This window comes from Pteropus medius, unplaced genomic scaffold (genome assembly GCF_902729225.1).
Source record: "Pteropus medius unplaced genomic scaffold, Ma_sr-lr_union100, whole genome shotgun sequence".
In the NCBI taxonomy this organism is placed as follows: Eukaryota; Metazoa; Chordata; class Mammalia; order Chiroptera; family Pteropodidae; genus Pteropus; species Pteropus medius.
Genome location: NW_024352785.1, coordinates 6,505,773 through 6,527,765, shown reverse-complemented (window position 1 = coordinate 6,527,765; position 21,993 = coordinate 6,505,773). Strand labels below are relative to the sequence as shown.

The 21,993-nt window shown below is 34.7% G+C and overlaps 1 protein-coding gene across 1 annotated transcript; it reads right to left on the bottom strand.

Moving 5' to 3' along the window:
• Positions 1–237: 237 nt before the first annotated feature.
• On the bottom strand, positions 238–20,398 carry SLC25A46 (solute carrier family 25 member 46). Its single transcript, XM_039848421.1, has 8 exons — positions 19,979–20,398; positions 17,193–17,235; positions 15,839–15,896; positions 13,654–13,731; positions 13,097–13,197; positions 9,778–9,834; positions 8,512–8,569; positions 238–3,986 (listed from the first exon to the last, which is right to left on the bottom strand). Exons 1-8 carry the CDS (start codon positions 20,262–20,264, stop codon positions 3,408–3,410), a joined length of 1,260 nt encoding a protein of 419 aa, XP_039704355.1. The 5' UTR covers positions 20,265–20,398; the 3' UTR covers positions 238–3,407.
• Between the last annotated feature and the right edge of the window lie 1,595 nt (positions 20,399–21,993).

Here is a 21,993-nt window from a genome sequence, read left to right as displayed (position 1 = left end):
AAAAAACTAGTTTTACTTCAACATTTTATTGAATGTTTTCATATTATACAAGTTACTGAAAACATTTAAAACACCAGTGAGACAAAAACAACTTAAAAAAAACACACACATGTAAAGACAAAAAACACCTCTTCTAGATGAGGTAATACGGTATGAGTCATTGTCGAATCACAAATTTTTGTTACTCTGCTATGTACAGCTTGGTACCACATCAGTGATACTCAATGACTCAAAAGATATTACATATTCAGTTTGTATTAGAAAGTGAAATGTACAGCTATTTGAAAGAGAAAGCAGAAATGCCAAAATTAAGAATCACTCAAATTCACATGCATTGTGAATTGTTATCAAGGGGATTTTATTTGCTTATATATTATTGATAGTAATTAGTTCAAACCTGGCTATCTTTAAGCGTTGGCAGAGTAGCCTTTTATGTTAAGACATGGGAGTAAGCAAACTGAGGGCGAAATCTCACTTAAAAACAAATATCAGTGTTTTTTTTATACAGAGCAAATGTATGGATACACAGATAGAAATACTGAAGCACTTGTGCCCAACCAGTAAAGTGAGTTTTGTGCAGTTACAACAAAGCCAGTGCAAAAAGACAACTATGAAGCAGTCAGGCATGACTGTCAAAGTGAGCAAGACTTCCTACCCCTCAGTTTTGTTTCTGAAAACACTGGCTAAGTTATCGAATTCCCCAATCCATAGCCATTTTGAAATTCGCTTGTTTTCATTATTTTATATTTATATCATCTAGTGCTGGGAGTTTGGAGACTTGACCAAATTTTATAAATTTAGGGATTATTTTTCATGGGACCATAAAAAGGTGTCTCAAGGGAGATTTATAAACAGATTTAGCAAATCAATTCATAAATTCACTTAACATAATAGATTAATATTAACCAGGTGTTTCAGTTTTTAATTCAGTCCCTTTGGACTGTTTGACTCAAATTAAGAAACCCTGCAATGTAATAAGACAAACATATCGCACTTCAGCTCCATGGGCAAAATCCGGCTTATGTAAAAGGACCATTGGACCTGTGGAACATTTTAATAGAACCTTATTCATAATACTATTAATCGTTCTAAATTTTTAAAAATGTTATTCTGAGCTACTATCACGTTAAGAAATGTAGCCCATGTATATTTGCTTCTGGCACCTACATGCTAAAGAGCAATTTAAAAAAGGGAAAGAGCATGCTCAATATTTATTTCACTTATTCCTTTCTAAATTCAGTTACAGATATTTGGCCAGCATTTAAGTGCTTGAATTTTAAAGAATTTTATATTTCAACTAATTTGGAATGACAACAAAAAAATTAATATTTTACTTGCCACATTTCAATTTTAGTTTTAATGTTAATTTGTATTCTTTCTCCAAAGAGACAGAAAATAGGATCAACCTTACTTGTGTGTGGTTCAGGCTATTAGTCTTGTAATGATTCCATAATAAGCAGATTTATATAACTGAATCTTCATGCTAACTTCCATCAAATAATCTTGAAATACTTAATTGTTAGCTAGATAAAGGACCTCATAGATTTTTCACTAGTAATTACTTGGTTCCATTAAGATTCTCTTCTAGAAATTTTCTGAAACTTGAAATTTTCAGAAGTTTACCCTTCTCTGAAACCATCTTCTTTGATTATAAAAATGAAAGGTTTTCAGAAAGTTGGACATATTATAAACATCTAAAAATTTAGTTAGCAGTTCAAAAGCAACAAAAACAATTTAAATGCCATAGGCTAGACAAAGTAAACCATAATCTAAAAGAGTAACCATAAAATACAATATGTTACCAGCGTGTATAATTTTATTTTTCCCCTCTCGGTAGAATTTAAAAATGGAAAACTTACGTGTTTTATTAATTAAAAACACACGCACGAGATAGTAGAGTGTTGCTACTTAAGTACTATTTTACACTTTTTGGATATCATATTTTGGTTCCAACACTATTAATCACAAAAAGTAACCATTTCATTGACATTTAGAAAGTAAAATAAATGTTTGTATAAATTCTAGGTTGGACAACATCAGTGTATAGTCATTGCACTTCAGTGTGCTAAATGGTTCACAGTAAAACTGTGATGGCTCACATGAGGAAATGAAACTAAAACATTTAAGGATGGATCAGTCAAATGCATATTATTTTACTATACAAAGAGTTTCACCCATTTAGGAATAGACAGAATTTTTTTTATTAAACTGAGCAACAATTTTTTTGATTATTTGTTGAAATTTACTTCTTTTCCTCATCCATAAAAAGCAAGAACTTCCCTTAAAGTTTGTATTTTTTCTTCAGTATTCAACCAAACAAGTTTAAAAGGCGGTGAGGATAAATCTGCTTTTCTCTTTATGTATATCTAGTTTGGAGAATAAACTATAAGCAAAGGCTAGAAGAAAATAAAAACAAAAGCCATTATTTAATCATGACTATACAGAAGGCAAGAGACACAAATTCCCAGGAAAATTTTAATTTTGTCTCCACCAAGACAAGTCATTCAGAAATGAAAGTGATGTTCCTTTTAGCACACGATTTGTAAATTTGGAAACAGTAATAGTTGTCATGATTATTTTATATTCTATCTGTTAAGAGTGGCGCTAAAAACAGCCTGATGATTCACAGACTAGGTAAGCAAATCAAGCTTTATAAACATGGCGAATTTTAAGATGCTGGCATTGAAATGCTGGATTTGGAAATAGACAAGTATGCTGTTTGCCTTAAACCTTTTGGGTACCTTGGCTTTTAATGTTTTATTCTGATAGTAAAGCAGAAAGTGCATGACTTCATTTTAGGCAATAAGCTGATCTAAGAATGGAAAATTTGTAGAGATGTACATAAATGGCTTTATACAACATACCGCCATCAAGCAGTTACACAGGGACAATGCAATTTAAAATTCTTCAACTCCTGCTTACAGATTGCCAAATCTAATCCTTCTTGTCTTTGCCACTGATGACATAATTTATCTGCTTAAAGGTAAACTATGACCTCTTGATACTGTATACTATATTAAGGGTGACATATCAATATCAATCAAGAAGGTGAAATAAATATGTAATATATATTAAAGTCAGATGGAATAAATTCAGCTCTGTGAAACTGTTTTGTTTCCTGACAAATTTTTGCTTCAGCCCAAGATCATTTTTAGTTCAGCATGCGCACTACACTATCTAGAATTTAATGTATATGAGCATTATTTTTATTCAGTTTTCAAATATGGAATACTTTTGATCCAATATACCTATGCCTTTAAAAAAAAGAGTCTATATAACCAGCATGGGCTTTTTCTACCAGTTTCACATTCTAATCCATTTTTTCTCCCACTATTCACCTTTATCCCTCAAAATTTCATAACGAAGTATCCAGATTATGTCTTTTAGACTAATCAGGAACCCAAATTTCAAACACTATTTTGAAGAAGTGTAGAGTAAATAATTTTGGTAATCTGTAAAACAGCTGCATGTAGTGTGTACTGTATTATAACAGCACCAAACCCTTTATAAAAACCAAGCATTCCTTCCTCTTGCTTTATGGTATTGATACAGTCTCTCATTCCCTCATACTGTGTATTAATTGGAAGCACTTCATAGCCAAGGTCTGTATTGTCAATTATTGTGCGTGTTCCTTGAATGTGAAGGCGGTGCAAAACTGTTTCCAAGGGGTAAAGTATAACATCAGAGCAAAGACTGGCAGCAAAGTTAGCAATAAGTTCTGGAAAATAAGCATCCAACATACTCTGCACTGGGCTAGTGCTCTCAGCTACATGGCTATTATAAGTCTTTCTCTTTAGAATTAGTAGGATGAACTTCTGAATTATTGAGCTGATGATGTAATGAAGAACCCCATGCAGCACCGTAGGGAAGATCAAGGAAAAGAGTGGAAGTAGTCGTTTGCTATGAGGCACTCCCATGCCTATCACTCTTCCAATGCCTTCTTTAATACATTCCAAAATTCCGGTGTTATCTCGAATTATCTCACTCTGAAATAAAAATGTCGAAACGAGTAAAAGTTAACATTTTCTTATTTTGTCACAAAAACAGGCTCTTTTTAGGTCTCTTTTAAGTCCTTACTAACGGAGGGAACCATCAATGGTTTGCAGACTTCAAATGCTATCTAGGTGTTTGATTCTTTTTTTTTTTTTCAAATGAAATTTCATAAAACAGAAAGCAGTGAGGCTTAGAGCTATTTTTATTGAAAAGGGAAATAAGGGAGAAGATGAGGGTGGGCGGGCATACCTGATTTCCCTCAAGAAGCTCCTGAGAACTCATTTTGCAAAGCAATAACTATATGACAAGCTAAAGAGGTAGCACAGTGCTTAGAGTTCTTAAGCATGGGTTTACACCCTGCCTCCATTTAACATCTCCTAAGACTCAGTTTATCATTCTATAAAAATGGGATTAGTATCACTTACCATTTATGCACAGAGCTGCTGGGAGTATTAAATGAAAGAAGGCATGATGCCCAGAGGCACTTAATGTTAGTCATTATCATCCACAATGTCTCTGCCTTTTTACAATTTTGAGGCTACTATAACAAAGTTTGTGATATAGATTACTGAGCAATAGGTAAAAAAGGGAACGCTAACAGGCCAATTTGGCTGTAGCATGACTGAACAACAGAATGTGTAAAACAAAGTTAAAAACGTAGTCAGTAGCCATACCATGAGACTGAGTAGACTTTGCATTCTAATCAGATGGAAAATAACTGGTTAGTTTTAAGCGGAAGATGGACAAGATATAATTTATATTAACAATGGCTGTTGTGCAGAGGAAGACAAAAACAGAGGCTGAGAAACAAGTTAAAAAGTTATTGCATAATCCAGAAAAGAGGTGGTAATAGACTGGACTACTGGGTAGAAATAGAAGTAAAGTGCTTCAATTGTGCTTTTATCCTAAAATTATAGTCAATGAGAATTACTGGTAGATTAGATTTGGGGTATGAAAGAGAAAAGTCAAGGATCACCTCAAAGATGTTGGCCAGAGGCAGTGGAGGCATACTAGAGCCTTTTACTGAGCTGGGGTATTAAATGAAAAAGCAACTAAGAAGCATGATATATGGGAGGGAAATGAGTTTTAGCTTTGGGGTAGCAATGTGGGAGAGAAACCCAGAGCTCAGATATAGTAAGTCTAAGGTATAAACTTGGAGTTTACAATCTAGACTGCAAGGAAAAGGTCCCAGCTGGACATATTATGACAGTTTTCAGTAAACAGAATATATTTAAAACCATGAGACTAAAATGAACTCACCTAACCTAGTCCATTTCCCTATCTCTGGCCCCTCTTCCACTCCAGTCTATTTTCATCATAGCAACCAAATAAAGGCATGCCAGATCCCATTACTCTTCTGCTCGAAGTCACCAAAGACTTTCCATATTCCTCAAAGAACAGGCCAAATTATTACGATGGTGGACAATGCCCTTATGATTTCTCCCCCTCTTACCTCTCAGACCTCATTTCCTCCTGTTTCCCCCATTTTTAGTGAGCTTCAACTATACTGGCCTCTTTTTGGTTGGTTCCTCAAACACATGAGATACAATCCCACCACCTCAGGGCCTTTGCATTTGCTTTGCCTCTATTTAGAATGTTCTTCTCACAAATATCCATGTAGTTCTTATGCTCAGACCCTTATTCAAATGTCACCTTCTCAGTGAAGCCTTTCTTGACCTTAAAAATAGCAACTGTTTCTCCTCGCCCATTACACATCTTATTTAATTTCCTTATTTTATTTTTATTCTCTTTAGCACTTAGCACCATCTCGTATACTTGTTTGTTATGCCTATCTTCCCTACAAAAACATAAGTGCTGTGAAAGCAGATTATTTTTGTTTCATTTGCTGCTGTATCCTCAGGGTCTACAACAGCACCTGATTGAGATCGACATTAAATAAATATTTAATGAATTTTAAAAAAAGAGCAGTTAAGGAAGACTAACTGAAAAGGTAAAATGAAGTCAATAAAAACTTTGATTTAATACTATGCCAAGAAGTCTGAAATTGATTTTAGGGAATATGAGTCAATATGGAGGGAGCCTTAGTGAGCAAAAGGATGTAAGCATTACAACTGAAGAACATTAATCTTATATGAGTACCTAGAATGGACTTTAAAATGCAGGGACTAAAACAAGCATTGTTAACAAAGATAATAACGCATTAGGAAGTTTATATTTAAGGGCTCTAGGAGGTGTTCTTCAGGAGATCTATGTATGAATGGGTATTTTTCAAGGGAAAGAATATTCTCAAAGAGATCTGAGCTCCCCAGAAGGGCAAAAAACCACTGAACATAAAGTGGGAAGAAAGAAGGTAACATAATAAGCTGAGTGAATGGTAAAGAAGGGATGAGAATGGTTGCCTATCAGTGGAGAGTAAGAGACAAACCTCAGATACTTATTAAAGTTAGAACTAAGAAGGCATGATGATTGGTTGGTTATGAAGGATAAAAGAAATATAAAAATCAAGACTTTCCTAAAAACCAGAACTAAAGTCTTGAGTCTTTAGGGTGAAGATAATATTAGTACCATTATAGAAAAGAAGAGGCTCAAAAAGAAATGTGTACATAACTTATTTTTCTTTTCCTAATTCTCAATTCGAGGAATGCATAAAAATATAAAAATGGGTCAACGTTTATGTGAATAAAACAGTTTCTGATTTAGCATCCTATTTATGACATCCCCCACAAAATCCTCTTTAGAAATAATGCTGCCTTTTTGAGAATTAAGTCATTAATAAATAATGTGGCTTCAGATTCTACCAATTTGGCTGTTTGCAGAGGCCATCAACTCTGTCAGAAGATGTTATCAGAAGGTTGTTATGGAAGGGACAAGTGGCAGTGAGATAAAAAACAAATGTAAATAAATAATAATATAAAATCTAAAAAAACCCAGCTAATTTCAAGGGAATAAGACAAGATTGTTTTCATGAGTTCAGTCTGAGGTGAAGACAATTTAATTCACTTAAAGAGATTAGAGTCAAAATGATTCGAGAGAGTAAATGAGTTCTCTAGGATAGTGAATATAGGATAAAGAGCAGAGAGAGTCAAGGATTGAGCCTTGGAGTACAGTAGAAGAGAAGGTAAAGAGCTTACTAAAAGAAGAGAAAGATGTGCAAGAGAGGAGAAATCTAAGAAGGAAAAAAAGATTTCTAGAAAATCAGACAAAAGAAATTAAAAGGAGGCAGTTAGCAGGTAAAACCTGGAGCAGGAAAAATAGGGAGTAGATATTGGGTTAAAAAAAAAAAACCAAACTAATACATAGTGAGCTGGACATTTTACATAGATAACTCATTTAATTTTTATAACTCCGTTATTAAAATACTATTCCCATTTTATGGATGAAAACGTTAAGATTTAGAAAGGTTAAGGCATTTGTTTCAAGTCACAGATCTAATTTAAGTGGAGAAATGTGATTCTGATAAGGATCTGTCTGAACCTAAAACTTGTTTCCCCCAATATAGCACGCTGCCTAGCTGCTTTTTCTTAAATAATTATCTTCCTGCTATTTTTTCCTTATTTATAAAATGAGGATATATTTTAGTGATAACTAAACCGCAGCCCCATGTGAAGATTATTGCATTTATTTAACACAATGCCAAATGCAAGGGGAAAGCAAAGTATATTTGGGTAGCAAGATGTTAACTTCGGTTAACTGAAGTTAATTCTAAAAAAAAAAAAAAAATCAATGATAGGGCCAGAAAAGCAATTAAGTAGAAAAAAGAGTAGTTAGAAGAGAAAAGGCTGATCCAGTGAGGTTTTTAAAGAGGGAACTAATACGTACTAAAGACAAAAAATATACTAGAGGATCTGATGTTGAAGATGGAAGATGGGTGGTATATAATTAGTTGGAATTTGTGCATAGGTGAAGTTAAAACTATCTTCATCTTATAGTTTTAAATGTAGAAATGGGATGTTGAGAAAGTACATTAATTTGATGTACCTGAAGCACCACCACGTGGTTAGAAATAGTAAAACAATTTAAGACACAAGCAAGGAGACTGCTTTAGCTTTGTAGTACTTAACACACCATAGCATGAAATGGTCCATAACAGGCATGTTTAAAAAGAATGCTGTTTGTAAACTATCTCTGGAGACTACCTGCTCACTGTTAGAATTATTAGACATCGTGTTTTATGTTCAGGTAATTAGTAATTTATTGTCCTATGATATGCCATAACCATTTGAGTTGTGCATTCAGGTCTTAAAAAGTTGAAAAACTCTACAAATTCTTTGTATTCAGACAGAGCAAGTTAGAGGCTGAATTCTGAGATACCTGAATGAAGAATATAGCTGCCTATGGAAGAGATAAAAAGATTTCAAACTAAAAAGTGTTAAGTAAGTTTGCTAAGGCAATAAACTCATCAGCAATGTCCCTTATATATAACCCAGAATATATCTGTGGCATCTGTGAAATAAAAAATTTAAAAGGACATTGTTTAAATTGTTCTGTTACACAATCAGAAATACACACTATATTGAATATTCCAAAAAATAACAAAGACAATAAAAAATAGCTCACCTGTACTGTTTCAATTAGGCTTGCTGAATAAAAAGGCATTGCCACCATATAAGTTAGACTGTAGAAATTAAAACAAACTTATCAGCATACTGAAATAAGATGTTTACACAAAATTTTTAAATATCTATTTTAATATGTCGATATAACTTATATTCGAGCCTAAATATTTTTAAGGTTTTCAACTATGAATACCTATAAAGACACTTCAGAGACCTGTAACATAGAATCTTTGTTATTCAACAATTAGAGATAAAAACTTAAATATTAATAACACAGGGACAGCCTGCAAAAAAAAGAGATTTTATTTTAAACCAGTATAAAATGTAGGCTCATTTATGATTCATTGTTTGGACATCTACCTACACACAGCTAATCTAGCCTACAAATCTGATACTTAAAATTTAGGATGAGGGATCTATTCTAGTGCTTGGCCTTTTTAGTGACATCTGAACAAGTACACTGTTCTGCTATTACCCTATATCATCATTATCCATTCCCGGATTTCCCACCCAGGAAAGCTAAGCCAGTCTTCAATGGTGAGTGAAGTCCCCGTCTATTATTAAACAATATTGTACAGCTTTGCAAAGTTGTTTCCTACCACTACTATTTAGACATAGTAATATTACAACTTTGCAAGCCTGCAAAATATAGTTATTTAAAATAATATCAAGGTGGGACTTACCTAACCCTATGGGCCAGGTCCTGGCAAGTAGTGGTTTTCAAGGTGAATGGAACATCACTAAGTAATAATGTGCTGGAATGCCCCACAGAGGGAGCCAGCAAGCTGGGGGAGTTTCCAATTCACAATCTTCAAAAAAAATTAAAAAGTGAAGAGTAAAATTCTAATCTACAAAAATGGTCAGTGTTGTAAAATCACTAAGTGCCTTCAGGACTACATTTTAATGACACTGAAGTTTTGAGTTTGCTCATTACCATAAAAATAATTTGTAACTCTGCTTAATAATAAATAATAACAATTTTCCTGATAATTCGGGTTAAAAAAGTTGAAGACCTCTGCTAACTTTCTAAGAACACAAAGAAAAATTAGGTTGTGATTTCAGCCTTTCAACTTAGATTTGTTTTAAAGATAACACATATTTCAGGCTTTTATTCCTCAACTCTATGTTACTTGTCTTTTGAAGTTTTAGTCCCACAAATAATTCATTGCTCTAATTTCCTTCAGTAGTTATTAAATAAGATTTTTTTCAGTTCTAACACTATGAAAATTTATAGAAAATTTCAATATAAATGCACTCTGATACTTACGATTTCAGTAGAAGGTGTTCTCCTATTTGTTTAGGATTCCATTTATGTGAAACCTCCCTAAAAAATAAGATAAACTGAAGTAAAATAAAAGCCATGTTATTTAAAACATCTAGAATTGGCCCATTTTCAAAAAGGTAATCAAGTTTTAATTTTAAAAATAATCTATAGGAGAAATATATTCTAATGGTGCACATTTTCCTTTCTCAGACACACTTCAAACAACTGTAGTGGTTTGAAAAGAGAAAAAACATACAAGGCATTTTTGTATGTGCTGATAGAAGGGGATGACAGAGGAGGAAGAGTTATAACTGAATATAAAAACAAAAAAAAAGAATGATCGAGGAAGGGAAAGGGAAACAAGGAAGAGGATAAAAGGAGGAAAAAATCTTTAAAAAGTATGTAAGAGTGAGAATCAAAAAAACAAAACAAAATTAACTAACTGTAATGCAGAATGACGTATTACATTTATGTAACATCTAATTTCCAAAGTGCCTCTACTTACTATGATGACATTAATTTTGTGCCCTTTATTATATTCTATTTTTTGAGCACCTACTGCATGCCAGGAACTGTGCAAAGTGCTTTACTGAATTATTTATAATCCTCACAATGGCTCTGTTACCCCCATTTCACACATGACGAAATTGGCTCAAAGAAGGTTCATATATAACTTACCCAAAGCCATACAGCTAGTTAATAGTAGAACAGGGTTCTAAACCCCGATCTCTATGACTTGAAGTCTGCACTCTGCCTGTACTGCCTCCCATCTAATGTGATACAAGAGTGAATCCTATGAGATACGTGGAGCAGGGATTGTCACATTTGTTTTACTTATGAGAAAATAAAGGTTAAAAAGATCACAGGGACATGTTCAAAAGAGGTAAGCAAAACACCAAGTCTGGAGCCAAGGTCCAGGACTGTGTGCTTCCTGCTATTTAGGTTAACTCTGGAAACTAGAAAAGAAAGTAAAAGAAGAGAGGCGAGTTGAAAGAACAACAAAGGGGAAGTTATAGCAACAGAAAAGTCAAAAAGGAGAAAAAAGACTACGGAGAGTGAAGGGGAAAGTAAATAAGGAGGCAGAAAAAAATGAAAAGGCAGCTAGAGGGGATAGAAGGGAAGCGGGAGATGGGACGGAGAGAGGCAGAGAAGCAGAAAAGGGGAGTGTGAAATAAAGAGGAGACTCGCTGCCATCAGTTCCCGTGATGAATCTGGCACCCATTGCACCATGGCCACAGCAGGAACCTGAGAAAACATTTTCTCTCAAGTAAGTGAATATGACAAACATAAGGAGATAAAGGAATAAATATATTTTATATTGAAAAGAAAGGAAAGTAATCATTAATAAACTAAGTGCTCTAAAAACAAACGCAGTACAAGTATAGCATGGGTGGTATGTGAACTTCTCTACATTTTTCTGAGACTGAAAGGTCTGCAGAGAAATTTTTGTACAATAGAACCACCATCTCTGATTTATAACACCTTAGAGAGCCTTCCAGATCACATTTGATTAATGCTAGAATACTATATGAGGCCTGAACAACCACAGTGGCTGTCACTGCAACTACCTCATTTTCTTTTTGATCCAAAAAATTCACCCTGTCATGGGCCAACTGTGGATTAAGAAACCATACAAAGTTTTTAACACTGTCCCTGGGAGAGTCCTACCACGTAGCACTTAAACAAATGTATGCCTTCCAATATTATCTATTACCATTCCTTCCATATATTTCTAGAATGGTTCCCTTTCAGTTATACAGAGTTGTGACCGTCCCAAGCATACATCGTTCTTCTCATGCTTTTCTACTTCGACTCTAATGCTCATTCTATTTTCACTTAATGGCCTTGTATCCTATTTCAGAGGAAAACAGACCCAGCTGCAAATTTCCCCAGTTTCTCCACTCTCTCTGTCCAAACATGCCTAACAATTCTAATTCTCCTCTCGGAGTCTAGGACATTATTGTCATATTGCTTACTTTCAATTTATAGCTATTTTCAATTTGTTTTCTGAGCATCACTTACTGCTCCCTCAAACCTTTCCTACCACACACACATATACACACACATGCATGGTACACACCTGCACACTCATAAATTGCCCAGAATTCTGTCCTTTGTCCACTCTCTGTCATTTAGTCTGTATTTCTCCTAAGGAAATTTATCCATCCTAATACTTCAACTGCTACTTTTATGCCACAACATTCAGAGCTATGCCTCCAGCTTCAAATTTTCTCTAAGACTCTGATCCATGGTTCCAACCACTTATAAGACATGTTCCCTCAGGATGTCTTGTAGGAATCTCAAAATCATCTAATGAAGTTTAAATTCCTTATTTTTTTTCCATTTCAACTTATTCTCCTTCATAAATTCTTCAACTTGATTCCAATCTAGAAATCCCAGTGACTGCTAACAATTCACTCTCCCACAGCCCGATTCATAATTTATCACCAATTATCAATTATACTTCACATGTGTCTCTTAGCTCATCTCTTTCTGTTCTATTCTATAGTTCAGACTCTTCTCAGTCTGGCCTAGACACTATAACAGTTCTCCACATGTCTCTGTCTACACCAGTCCATTTTTTTTTTAACGCTGCCACTTGACTATATCCTTGATCAAAGCACCCAAACATTTAAAAATAAAAATTAAAAAAAACCCCTTAGATTTCCAATTCCACAGAGAATAAAGCCTAAGTTCCTTATAAAAGCACAGCCATGCTTCATTCTAGCACCTCAGCCTCTTTTCCTGTTACTCTACTCTATACATGTCCACTAATCCCAATGCATAAGACAATAAACGAAACCTTCCAAACTCCATAAAACTGGGCGTGCTATCACCTCTACTCAGAATCTTCTCCTCCTCTTCCAAGTCAATTCCTACTCATAATTCAAGATCTAGCTCAGATTTCAGTTCGTTTTTGAAATCCTTGCCAATAACTCCATGCAAAGTGTCTGCTGGGCTCTGAAAAAGGTTAATTACAGCACTCATCACGATGTACTATAATTTGCTTACATGTGTTTCCTTCACCAAACTGGCTACTTAAAGAGCATGAATTGCTCATATACCCATGTTTTTTCCTTAGATGATAGTTGCTGAACATAGTAGTAGGAGCTGAATGACACATCTCAATAGATACTACACCAGAAAGGATTCTTTTTTTATCACATACTAATTCAGTAAGATCTAATTAATTAACTTTATTGTTTCTTCTCTTAGGTACTTCAGGCAAGTTTTCAAAATTCAAGGTATTTATTAGAAGTGATCATATTTTGTCATATTTTTAATATGAAGCTAATAGATTGAGAAAATGCCAAAACGGTACCTTGGTAATGGAGTAAATTCACTGATTAGTCCCTCTGCTCCAAGTGTGACTCCCTGGACAATAAATGTACTTCCCATTCCTTTCCAAAGGGCCCTCGGTCCCTAAAATGAACAAAATTTATTGTTAATGTCTAAAACATACAAAAAAGGTCTCGATAGAATTTGATATTGAATGTTTATTGATATTTTCCAATAAGGTATTATTTAAAAAGACATTTTAATAGAATAGAGAACTACAACTAAATTAACTTCTGTCATCATTTTAATGTTTGTCAGATGGCCTATGTCTAGGTCAAATAAGCATTTCAATTAATTAAATACCTCTAATACTAATTAAATGCCCTTAATATATAATTAATTTTGGCAAAGGTGTAAATTCACTTATTACTCAGTGACATCAAAAAGATGTCATTATCATGTTACATTAGGTTTAGTACAAGAGTTAAGATATTTTTATTAACTACACTATAAGGAATGATTGTTGCTTTAATTATTACTAAGGCCAAATGGCCCTTACATTATAAATAACTTTACTAAAATCTATAAATTAATTCTCACCTGAGTTTTGTTAAAGCTGTACATAATATTGATGACTGTAAATGGAGTGAGATGATAATGCCTAGCATGGTAATTAACCTGTAAAAAAGATACTTCATGATTATTTTGTTGTTGTTTCAATAAGAAATAACAAGGGCATGAAAGATACACAGTGGAGGTACAGCATAAATAAAAGTTCAATTCTAAAGTCAGTATAAATTATATACATAAGCAAAATTACTCTTGAAAGTGCTTTAAATAACTTATTGAGTGCAGTACATATGGTTACATAAATACAACCCTGAAGACCAATCCAATCCACAATATACATAGCAATATAGAATATATAATAAAGGCCTTGCTAGTTGAAATTTATGTTTCTTTTAACTCTAGAATTACATTCAGTGTGGCAAAATGTTCATTTTATTTAATGGCTAGCATTTTTCAAACTATAAGATATAAACAATTGGCAAATTACAAAATCAGTATAGAGGGTCAGAACTAATACTTAAGTGAAATTATTTTTTAAAAGTATCAGAATGCATCACACATTCCAAAGGTATTATTTTATAAGACTTTTTTTTAAGTTACTCATATATATGTATATACCAGATCACAATGTAATAGTCACAATTTGTAAAATATATGCCAGAAATTCACTGTTCTGGGCATACGCAACTGTTCATGCTTTTTAACTGGCTCTTTCTCTATATACATTTATTTTTTGGTGCTAGGCATAAACAGCTTAATTTGTAATTATTTATATCTTTTCTAACTCAATTTTCAAAGAAAATAAATTATAAGAGCTTTTGCCACAGTGTGGTCCACTGACCCCGGAGGGCCTTTGAGGGAATTGACACGTTCAAAATTATTTTTTTGATACTAAGGCATGATTTGCCTTTTTCCTTGTGTTGACAATTTCAATAACAGAGCAAAAGCAGTGGTGTGTAAAATCGTTAACTCCTTAGCATGAATCAAAGCAGTGGCACCAAACTACATTTTTGTACTTATTATACTCTTCATCCCATTCACTTGTAAGGAGAAAAAAGCCACTTTCGCTAAACATTGTCCTTGGTGAAGCAGTTAAATATATCAATTTTATAAAATCTTGACTCTGGGGTATACATCATTTTTCTAATTAATATTTTGTGTGTTGCATAATGAAGGAAGATGGCTGTTGTGAGGAAAAGCACTTGTCTAAAGAAGCTGCAAGATGAACTAGCCACTTTTTTCATGGAACACCCATTTTTTTTCCTGGAAAACCTGACAAACTGTAGTTACTTACACTTGGGACAGATATACTTTTAAAAATAAATAAAGTGAGATTATTTTAAAAAACATAATGATAGCATTTGCTGCCAGTGATAAATTTGAGTACACAGGCAAAAATTAGAATTCTGAAAAACCTGTATCTACCTTCAAGAGCTTACCAATACTAGAACACTTTTCTGGTGAGACTGGTAGTGAATTTAATGATTTAATGGCTTTTTGATACTGTATAATCAAATGTTATAACATTTAGAAGACCTATATGCCTTAGTAAATCGACGTTTTTCAATTAATCAATGCATGATGTAACAGAATCTATTCAACTTGCAGTATAAATCAATAGATTTCAATGTAACAGAGTATAAAAAGTTAATTGATGTTTCAGATTCCACAATGTAAATAACCTGTAAGAAATTACCACCTATTCAGTTTTGTGTAGTATCAAAGAATATCTGCCAATTATCTGAAAAAGATAAAAATACTCCCATTTTCAAACACATGTATGTATAAGGCTAGTTTCTTTCAAAAACAATGTATTGTGACAGATTGATTGCAGAAGCAGGTATGAAAATCTAGTTGTGCTAGACATTAAAGAGGCTTGATAAATAACTGTTTTCATAAAAATGTTATTTATGTTAATATCTAATTTTTTTTAAATAAATTAAATAAATACATATTTAAATGTTCCCAGTTCTGATTTCTGAAATGGTAAATGATGATAGGTATAACCCATACAAACAAAAGTCCTTTGGAGACTTCGATAATTTTTAAGACTTAAAAGGTTTCAAAGACCAACAAGTTTGAAAACTGACATATTATAGATTTTGGTACATTTCACATGGAATAATGCTTATGTGGTCTCAACTATTTATCTGAGTTCTGTACTTCAAATTTGGGTTAGTATTATTGTTTAGAAGGTAATAGAAAGTACATTTACCTGACATTGGCGGCGGAGAACAATGCAAGGATGGGCCAATACATTTTCTGTAAAGAGACTACATAAAAATAATTTATAAATATACATAACAGAGCCAACATTTAATTTATAACATATATGTATCCAAAATTATTTTTGCTTGAGGAATCATGCAGTTTCCCATTCTTAAATGTAAAAAAAAAAAATTAAAAAATGTCTAGATATGTTCGCAAATCATTATATCAGTAACAAAATTCAATATGAAAACTAAAGCCAGATCTGCAAACTGGTAAGGGAAACACTATATAATACTAATATGTACTGTATAAAATGAAACTATATTTCTGTATGCCTGATATGAGAAACTCCTTTCTTCGACAATTTAAATGCCCCTTTCTATTTCTTTCAGACGATGTCTCGTGAGCAAAGTTTCTATCACAAGAACCATCTCTTTTTCACAAACCTCATTCTATAAATTTTAGTTTTGATGTACTTTGCGCTTAAGCTATGAGGATTTTAATGACCATGTTAACTGATTACTATTTTACATATAAAATATTTCTTCTGAAAACATTTCTCACAAACTAATAACAACTGTGGGCTTAAGCACTGACAGTGACACATGCCTGCATGGGCGCGTGCACACACATATAAAAATAATATACCAAATGAACAACAGCTTTAAGTACAGCGAGGCAAAAGAAAAATTAGCTATAGCAGAAGGAAACCTTAACAAACAAGTTTTGTTTCTACTGACATTAATATTCTCAAGTTTAATTTTGCAAGTAAGGTCATATGTTCTCCATTAAAATGTTTAAAACAATGAGTTATTCTGTCATGATATGTAAGCCTTTGTGCAATTTTAATATTTTTGAAACAGTATTCACTAAAGATCACATAATCAAAACTAGAGGCTTTTCTTACACTAAATAATCATTAAAAATAAAAAAATAATAATGGTGCTCATTAAATGCTGATTGTAAGCAAAACCTAAACTCTGTTAGTAAATATCTTGTTATAAGTCAAATGTTTAGGGAGAAGTTTCATTGCAAAATTACTTCTTTTTTTGGAGGGGGAGATAAGATTAGATTTGATTTATTCTTTGGAAGACACATGAAAGGTGTTACAATTTTCCCAACAAAATTATTTTATGATTATAAAATTCAATGACTAGGCTCTATCCTTACTAGAAAAAAGGCAACTCATAAATTTTAAATCATTTTTTTCTGCAAAATATTTCTGAATATTTAATCTACTGCTCCAAAGAATCACTCTAAAGGAAGCAATAGTATATATAAATAGTAATCATTTACCATTATTACACTTAAAACTTTTTATAAAAACTTAAATTGAAAATCCTTAGATAAAACATTACCTTGCAAGTCCAATACCAAATCCAGCAAATCTACTCAACTGTTCTAAAATAGAAGGAATAAGATTACTCATAACCAACATTTAGGTTTACTGTAAAAACAACAAAAATATTTTTTATTAACATGATATTCATTTATCTCCAGGTCCCAAAGTCAAATTCTGATAGGGGCCAGGGAAGTTCTTTGAATGAGTGAAGGACTCTGTTGGGGTTTGTGGCAAGTTGCAATACACAATTGCTCTTCAACTCCAATACACTGTTGCAATGTGGGACTGTGGGCTCAGAGTTTCTAAGCTGTGATTCTTTAAAAAATATATTCTCATTTTTATGTAATATCTTCCCATTAAAAAATATTTGCTACTTTAAAAAGTGTTAAAACATTGTGTGGGCCAAATCAAACACGTTTATAGATAGAATCTAAGGGCTATCAGTTTTTAACTTCTGACTACAAACATAGAAGGCTCTGCCTGATACTGAAACACCAACTTTACCTCCCGTGTTGTAAAATTAGTCACTCCCTGTTACTGGAAAATGTCTACATAACCCAATAATCACAAGTAAAACACTTCAAAATTATTAAATGGAAAGAGTACTTAATCAAAATGCATAAATAAGGCTATTTCCCCAAATTTTAAATATTTTGAGAGTAGTTACTTAATTAGGTCTCTGTGATAGACTGAGTTCACATGTGCTACTCTTGACGGCATATCTGTCCTCTTATTATAAAAGTTTACAGCTGGAAACATTCCTATGCATATGTTAAAACAGAAATTTTCTTCTTGACTAAAAACCTCAAAGTCATGATGAAATTTCACACCAAGGGACTAGTCATAAAATTTCAGCTATAATACAATATTCACAAAGAATGATTTTCTCATCTTTTCTCTCACCTTTCTGTCCCATCTCCCTTCTCTCATCTCTGCTCTTTCAAATGAAGCAATGCCCTCACTATTCCCTTAAAGTCAGAAGAAGACCGTGTAATCACAACTCTTGCAAAACCATTTGATTCACCCTTGCCTTAAAAAAATGTATAAGCAAGATAGAAGCTTCTTTTGCCCAACTTAAGGTACTCTCCTCCTTTCAACTTTTCCCTTTTTGTGTGTGCCGATCATCCCCTAATACCAACAGAAAATACCACTGATATTTTCTGGAAAATGTTAAAAAGGTTTACTAAGTCTCTCAGGCTTTTATCTTCCTTGCAAAGTTAGATTCACCACCCTCTTAACTGCTCTTAAAAGAACTCTGGTTTTATCAAGAGCTCCTCCTTATTGTAACCATCAAAGCATAAACTATGACAAGATAAAAACATAAGCTCTACTGCCTAAGAAGATAACTGCGTAGCAACCATATATGCGTTTTGAATTATTTAATTTATAACTTTCTAGTACCCCTTTTGGGATCAATAGAAAAAAAAAACGAACGAAGTACACAGCGTAATTATAATGACACTGAGTAAGTCACTAATCCTCTTTCACACTCTCATTTACTCACCATACATTTTAGGTCTATTCCTTCCAGTTAACCCAAGTCACATAAATATTATTATTGTACTTCCAAGTCGAAATAAAATGAGAATAAAACTTATGTCTAGAATATGCTTAATATTTAATGATATAATCTAATAATTTCAGGAGCATGGGAAGAGGCAGCCATTATTTCCATTTTTTGAAGATGTTGAGAATATCTAGAGCACAGTGTTACAATTAAAACACAGGTCTTCTGGCATCTGACAGAGAATAGCTGTCTTGATTCCAATGCCTTATCTTGAAATCATATTAGTGAATTTTACTGTTTAGTGGAGTTTTTAAGTTAGAATGAAGAAAGCAGCAGGTGTGAATCCTAAATTCATGCAGTACATGGGCACTCCCTAAAGATTCAATAAATCTTTAGGGAGTGCCCATGTACTGCATGAATTTAGGATCTATAATTTATATAAGTAGAAAAGTGTTACTTTCAAGACCCTCAAAAGTAAAAGGAAATTACAACTTCTCCCTATATATTTCAAGTAAATCATTTGAGCGAGGCTCTGTTTGATATTACCATAAGTGTTACAAGAAAATGGGAAAGTATAAACATTTTCCGTTCACCAAAAAGGTTTTGATGACAGAGGGTAGTTTGGGATCTAGGAAACAGACACAACTCCTGTAATTAAAAGGGAAAAGGAAAGAAACAAATACTTTTAGCCTACTATGTGCTCCACACTGTAGTAGGCATTACTCACGTCTCATTTTATTTAACACTTGAAAAACCCTGTTATTCTTCTATTCTCCTTAAAGAGGAGAAAACTGAAGGCTCATAGACATTAAGAAAGTCTCTCAGCTTTTAAGTGACAGGGCCAGGTTTGAGCCCATGCCTGCCTATGCTGAGAAATTTCTCTTTGCATATCACAAAGCTACAATTAATTATATCAAAGAAATACAGGGGTCATTTATTTAGGTATTGTTCACATGTTCTCCAATAAACGGTAAATAACACAAATTTCCTTCTTTCTTTATGTAGGCCATGGGATGTAATACGCCAAACACTTAAAATTTAGAAATTCCTACCACGCAACCCATAGCTAAGACAGGTGTCTTTTCTGGAGATGATCCCAGAGAAAACATTTGTACGAGGACCAAGGAGAAGGCTCGCTTCAAGGACAGAGGACGAAAGGAGGGCAGAGGGTGTGCCGCGCGACAGACTCAGAGGCCCCGAAGGCGGGACCCTCTGCGCTGCTTCCGGGGTCTGCAGGCCGCGAGCCGCGGCTCTGCCACTCCACCCATCCCTGCCTCGTTCCAGGCGTCCCTCACCGCTGCTCTGCCCGGACACGCTGCCGCTGCCGCCGCCGCCGCCGGGAAAGGGTTCCTCCACGGGGCCTTCGGGGGTTGAGGGGGCGGGCGCACCGTAGGGCGGGCTCTTCTCGCCCCAGTGTAGGTTGCGGCTACCCGGGATGTCTGGGGGAGTGGTCACCCAGTGGCCCAGGTCCGACGCGGAGCTGAAGGACCTTGCAGGGAAAGCGCCACCAAAGCCCTGCTCATCCCGGGCACCGCCGCGATAGCCCAAGCCATCGAATCCCTCCGGGCGCCGCGGATGCATCGCAGAGGGGGCAGGACGAGGCGAGCCCACGCGGAGCCCACCACCACTGGGCCCACGGCGTCTTCGGGCCACACAGCTTCTCCTCCACCTCCACCGTCGCGTCTGGGGAAATTGACAACCGGATGTCACGTTGTAAACCCGGAAGTTCACGGAGCATGTGACTGAAGCCTTTTCCGGCGGTCGGGAGAGACACGGTTGCTAGGGAGACGAGCCAGTAATCTAGGGCCTATCTTTAAAACTGTTGCCACTAGGGAGGAGGTGGTAAAATGACTGTGGGGTTAAATGAAACAAGTACCAAAGAAATACCGTGAAGGAATTAGGATGGGAGTTGCGACCTGGATGGGAGGAGGTCGAATAAAGATGTTTCATTGGGAGATATAGCTAGCGCGTCGTTGGAGCTGACTCACTGACATCTCAACCGGAAATGCCCCGCTCCACACGAAGGCCCCGGGTCTAGGTATCGCCTATCTTCACAGGGCTTAGTGCCTCGCCTGCCACAAGGGAACTATTAGTGGTTAAAGGTGCGGGGTCTTTGTAACGTTACATTTAGCTTTGCCTCCTGCACTTAGCGTTTCGGGGAAAATCTATTGAGCTCTCTGGTTCGGCCCAGTGAACGCAAAGGTACTATGGACAGCTAAAGCAAGCATTGAAAAAGAACGTCCGAGGAGAAAACCTCCCTTTTCCCTTCCCTGCTCCCTCCGTGAATATATACTACTTTCTAGGTTTAGGAATTAACCATTTTTCTTTTTTAAGGCCACAAAACAACTATACGTATTTTTTTTCTGTAGGGTTCCCCCCCCCCCCCTCTGTGCATCTAAATCATTCAGGGTATTTAAACCAGCGATACAGTTAAAAATCGAGACCCTAGTTGAAAAATTAAAATGACCCTATTACCTGTTTTCATTAGCTTCCTTGGTTCTTCGGGCAGCATCCCTAGATCTGACTGAGCCTACCATGGGTTCTTTCTGTGTCCCTTCTTCCCCCACTGGAGCCCAGGATTCCGAGAGCTTTCAGAAGAGAATTCTGACGCTCTATTCTCAATCTTCCAGGAACGAACTTTTATTTAAAGCGATAACCAACTTCATCGTGTCTGGATTGACATTCTTAAATTGGGTTATGATGTCGCTTGGACAAGTGTACTGAGTTTCTGCCTTAAGTGTATTCGTTGTTACTTAAGTACTAATCCCAAATTACTGGGTAACCAATATTAGATTAATTACTTGGCAATAAAATATATTTCTCTGTTCCTTAGGAATATTGGCTCAAGGATGGGATTGGCTCAGGTCCAAAACTGTTTATTAAAAGGAGGAGAAAAAGATATGTGTGTGTAACATAAAACTTTTAATATAAAAGCAATGGCATCTCACAATTTTACATATCAGTGGAGAAAGGAAAAGGAGGATGGTTGGTAACAGTCTCACCTCACTCACTGCTTACTCCCAAATAAATTACAGTTGTAATATATTGTATTTTTTTCTTTATTTTTTAAAATATTGAATATTGGAGGAAAGTAATAGGTGAATAGTTTTCAAATAGTGGATTGAAAAACTTTCTAAAAGTGACAGCAAATTCAAAAACCATGTAAGGAAGGAAAGATTAATTAATTTGACCATTTGGCAAACAGAAAAGAAAAAACACAGTTATCAAAATTGAAAGACAAGTCACAAACTGGGAAAAATATATATATATTAACATGATTTAGACAATAGGCCACTTTATTGTAAAAAAA

Excerpts from the sequence above, each read along its gene's own strand:
- SLC25A46 (XM_039848421.1), bottom strand. The coding sequence starts at position 20,264 with ATGCATCCGCGGCGCCCGGAGGGATTCGATGGCTTGGGCTATCGCGGC. Across the intron at positions 13,732-15,838 it reads TTCTCCGCCGCCAATGTCAG|GTTAATTACCATGCTAGGCA; the intron begins GTAAATGTACTT and ends TCTTTTTTACAG. Across the intron at positions 13,198-13,653 it reads ACAGCTTTAACAAAACTCAG|GGACCGAGGGCCCTTTGGAA; the intron begins GTGAGAATTAAT and ends TGTTCATTTTAG.